General features: G+C 51.1%; 1 protein-coding gene across 1 annotated transcript in view; it reads right to left on the reverse strand.

The window, feature by feature from the left end:
- Positions 1–383: 383 nt before the first annotated feature.
- Positions 384–4,181, reverse strand: part of PSMF1 (proteasome inhibitor subunit 1) — a 45,532-nt gene continuing 41,734 nt past the window's right edge. The window contains exons 5-6 of the mRNA XM_019645683.1: positions 3,104–3,277; positions 384–2,568 (exon numbers count right to left, since the gene is read on the reverse strand). Of these exons, the coding sequence (XP_019501228.1) occupies positions 2,517–2,568; positions 3,104–3,277 (226 nt within the window). The 3' untranslated portion in view covers positions 384–2,516. The remainder of the gene's footprint in view (positions 2,569–3,103; positions 3,278–4,181) is intronic.

Here is a 4,181-nt window from a genome sequence, read left to right on the forward strand (position 1 = left end):
ATGGAATATTATCCAGCCATAAAAAGGAATGATGTACTGATACATGCTACAACATGAACCTGTAAGACATTGAGTGAAAGTAGCCAGACACAAAAGACCACATATTATGTGACTCCATTTATGGGTACTGTCCAGAATAGGCAAATCTTTAGAGATAGAAAATAGATGAGTAGTTGCCTGAGGCTGGGAATAGAGGAATGGAGAGAATGTTAATGGGTATGGGGTTCCTTTTCGGGGTGGTGAAAATGTTCAGGAATTAGACATGGTGATGGATGCACGACACTGTGAATATAGTAAAAATCAACTGCACACTTTTAAGAGGGTGAACTTTATGGGTATGTGAATTGTGTCTCAATAAAATTACTTAAAAAAAGAGAAATAGGTATTATTAAGTGCTGGTATTTATTGTTAAGGCTCCAAACTTTCAGGTTCCACAGAATATACACCTGATCCATTCCCACTTGCCGCTTGGTGATCACTCCCGGTGGAAGGAGGGAAGTGGCCCCAACTACAAGCACGGACAGCTTGACCTGGAAGTTCCTAAAGGCCCCCACGTGACAACTAAGATACTGTTTGTGTCCCTCAATGTCCTTGATGCAAGGAGACACGCACACACAAAATGGCTGATTCTGCAGATGAATCATTAAAGCTTCTGTTTTCAGAAAACAGAGTATGTATATGGCTATCCTTTCGACCTTTGCTACTAGAAGATCTAAGAGGCAAACTTGCTGTTTCAGTCTTGTCTTTTCTTTGAATCAGGGTCCTAAAAGTTACCTACCTTCCCTGCTTATCTGAAAGCAGATGGTCTCAGGTCTGATGTTTCTTTAAATGTTTCCTTTTATAATAAAGGATGCTTTTATGAGCAAATTGCTCCAAGTCCTTTTGATAGTGGATATGATCCAATTTCAAAACAAAAACATTCCACCCATTTGCCGACTCTTAAGGAAGAAAACTATGACTGATGATTTCATTAGTAGCTCTGCCCGACCCAGAGCAGAGGTGTTCTAAAGGATTCAAGGTGGTCTTTTACTAGATCAGTGCTTGAGATGGGGTCTGCCAGAAATGCCCAGGGGGCCCGCTCATGCTAGCCTCCGGTTGATTCTGGGCCTGTGTGCCAGTTCAGTTTACCGTAACTCACTCTCAGGCACAGCCAACAGGCAGTCCTAGCACACTAGCACACACCTCAGGAAGGCTCTGGTAGTCCCCCGTCCACAGATAAGTAATCAACAGGTCCTAATTTAAGGGAAGGAACCCAAGCAGCTGAGAAGTGAGGCCCACCCGTGGCTGAAAGGCTAGTTGTGAAGCCAACGTGACTAGCGCGTTATCTCTTGCCTCTGGGCCTGGCGCTCTATGGTGCTCTCTCGACTCCAGCACAGGGGCTCCTCACTGACCACGTCTGTCAGGCCTCGGGCTGAAAAGGATTGGGAGAACACCGGAGGTCAGGTGGGCCTGGACGGAGGGCACAGGCTTCCGGAGGCGGGGCTCCTTGGGAGTGATGCCTTCCTGGGCGGTTTCTTGTTAACTGGCTCCTCCCATCCAGCCACTGGCTTCCGGAGGCTGGCCTCCCTGCTCACCTCCAAGTTGAACCCCACGCTCAGATGGAGCCCACGCTTCTGCGCTTGTCTGGGCCCCAAGGGAGATGAGAGGCACAGAGTTACAGATGCCGTAAGGACCACACACACCCGAGACCTCCAATTGTTTCCTTTTGCCCAGTTCCCAGCGGTCGCCACACACAGAGGCCGGCATCAGAATGTTTCAGAGTAGGAAGGGCACCTCAGGTTTCACAGGTGGGCACGAAGGCCCTGGGAGGGGAAGGGACTCAGGGTCACTTAGTAAGTTAGTGGTAAAAATGCGATTAGCTTTCAGGTCTGTTCTGTTTCTAGGCTGCCATTGCTCAGACAGGCAGACCCAGAGGACTGGCTCAGATGAGGGTCATCCTGGTGGCCTGTGGGTTTTTCAGTCACTCATTTTCTTCCATGGAGCCAGGCTGGGCCCATCTTAGTGATGTCAAGCGCAATAGCAATTTATGAAGGGAAGGTGCCTGAGAAGCAAGAATGGGACCTGGGTGGGAAAAGAGTTATTTAGCTTCACAAAGATTCAATCTCTAAAGTCTGATAATTAGAAGGAACGGTGCAGTAAAGAAAAGTGGGACACGGCAACATGATTTTTTGTATTGACATTTGGTTCTCAATAATATCATCCAAAATGCGTTCTGTTCTTATAGCACTGCCTCGGGTCGAGGGTATATGTTGCCGGAGTCTCCCTTGGGAAGTGGGGAGGAGCTGGTGGTGAGACAGACATACTGATTTCTCTTTGGGACCTGTATGCAGCCAGGTGGAGAGCTGCAGTAGGCGCCTTGGCTCTGACAGGGGGTGGGGAGGCAATCCCAGCCGGCCTGCAAACACATGGGCAGAGTCCCTTGCCCCCAGCCTGCAAAAACACGGCTGCTGGTGGGGCCAGCGGTGGCAGCTCCAGGAGAGTGGAGGAAAGGATGGGACGTTACATTCTTGAGGCCTTCACAGGTACATGTCATCGAAGCCCGGCGGGGGAAGGTGGTCTGGGTTAGGTCTGGAATGGAAAGAGGGGCTGGTGAGCTGGAGTGATGGAAAGCCAGGGGCACACAGGCACACAGGGCCCTGAGCTGAGGGAGCCTGCTGCCCTCCAGAATGATGTGGTGGTTCGTGAGGTTTAAGAGCGCGTACTCCAGAGCCAGACACACTGGGACTGAACCCTGATTCTTCCACCATGGGTAAGTTACTTCATCTTTCAGGGCCTCGATTTCTGCATCTGTAAAATGTGGATGCTAATATCTACCCGCAAGTGTTGATATAAGGATTTAGTGAACTCCCGGAACATGAGAAACTTCCAGTAAGTGAATAGCTCCTCCTCCTCTGGGTCCTCCCTGAGGGGAGCTGGGGAAGGGAGTCACGGAGGAATGGGGAGCTCCGGAAGCTCCAGGGGGGCAGCAGACAGGGTCTGAGGAGGCTCCACTCTCTTGGCAGTGGGGGATGGAGCTAGTGGCAACTCTGTGGCTTCATGTAACACTGAGCTGAGCTGAGCTGCCATCAAGTCCTGCTTCCAGCACACCTGAGTGAATACCTACCCAGATGGGCTGATCCCAGTGGGTCCAAAGGGGTCAAAGCGCGCTCCTGGGGGCACAGCGCCTGGAGGAAGGCGGGTTGGGAGGCCTGAGGATGGGTCAATAGGTACTCTTGGGAAGCCGGATCTCAGGGGGTCCACAATCATGCCACCTCTCCGACACCTGAGGCAAGAAGGAAAGATGGATCAGCAGGCGTGGCAGGGAGCTGTTGGAGAAGAGGTGAGGAGGAGAGAATGGACTAAGAATGTCTGGGATATTCCCTCTGGGTGGTTCAAGCAGGCACACGGGGATGGCTGCCTGAGTGCCAGTAGGCAAAAACGCAAAAACCACACCTTCCCTGGCACGCATGGCCTGGGCTTTCGGCTTTCCAGCCTCCCTGAGCCCATAAAATCGACATCCCTGCCATGTCCTACACCCAAGAAGAATGCTTTGATCAAGAACAGGTGCCAGAACTTACCAAGGTCAGTGCAGAACCGTCACAAGGCCCTGCAAGGCGCTACTTTAGGTCTAAGGCCTAATAAGAGCCTTGAGACAATTCATGCTGCCAGCTTTTTTGCTGTTTCCTTAAAGAGCCCCAGGGCAATATGGACTACCTTGGGTCACCTGTCTGGCTCCTGAAGCGTTTGTCCCCCATGGAGTTCCATGAACCTGACCTCCCGTGCTCTAACTAGGACACATGAGCTGATGCTCCCCTAAACTTTGAGGTCGCTATTCAAGCTTAACTGTAGACTTATGTGATTTCCCCACTGTCTAATAATGAGATGCTCAAGTTAGGTCATTATGCAGCAGAGGTTAAAATCTAGTCTGAATCATTCGGAGAAGACAGTGCACAGCTGAGGCTGTAATGACTTTGTTGCGGGCATGACGAGAACCACATAGAGCCTAATGGGGACCAGACTCCCCTTACCAAGTGAGGTGACCTGTGAGGAGCAGTGAGCTGCCCTAAGGTCTGTAGCCCACTGTGTGCTCCTCAGTCTGCATCTGATCAACTCACGTGGTACCCTGCCATCCAAGGCAGGGCTACTGTCCTCCACAGGACGAACGGGGCCAGAAACGACAGAGCAGCTGCTCCCTGGGCTTG

Source organism: Hipposideros armiger, unplaced genomic scaffold (assembly GCF_001890085.2).
Source record: "Hipposideros armiger isolate ML-2016 unplaced genomic scaffold, ASM189008v1 scaffold_94, whole genome shotgun sequence".
Classification (NCBI taxonomy): Eukaryota; Metazoa; Chordata; class Mammalia; order Chiroptera; family Hipposideridae; genus Hipposideros; species Hipposideros armiger.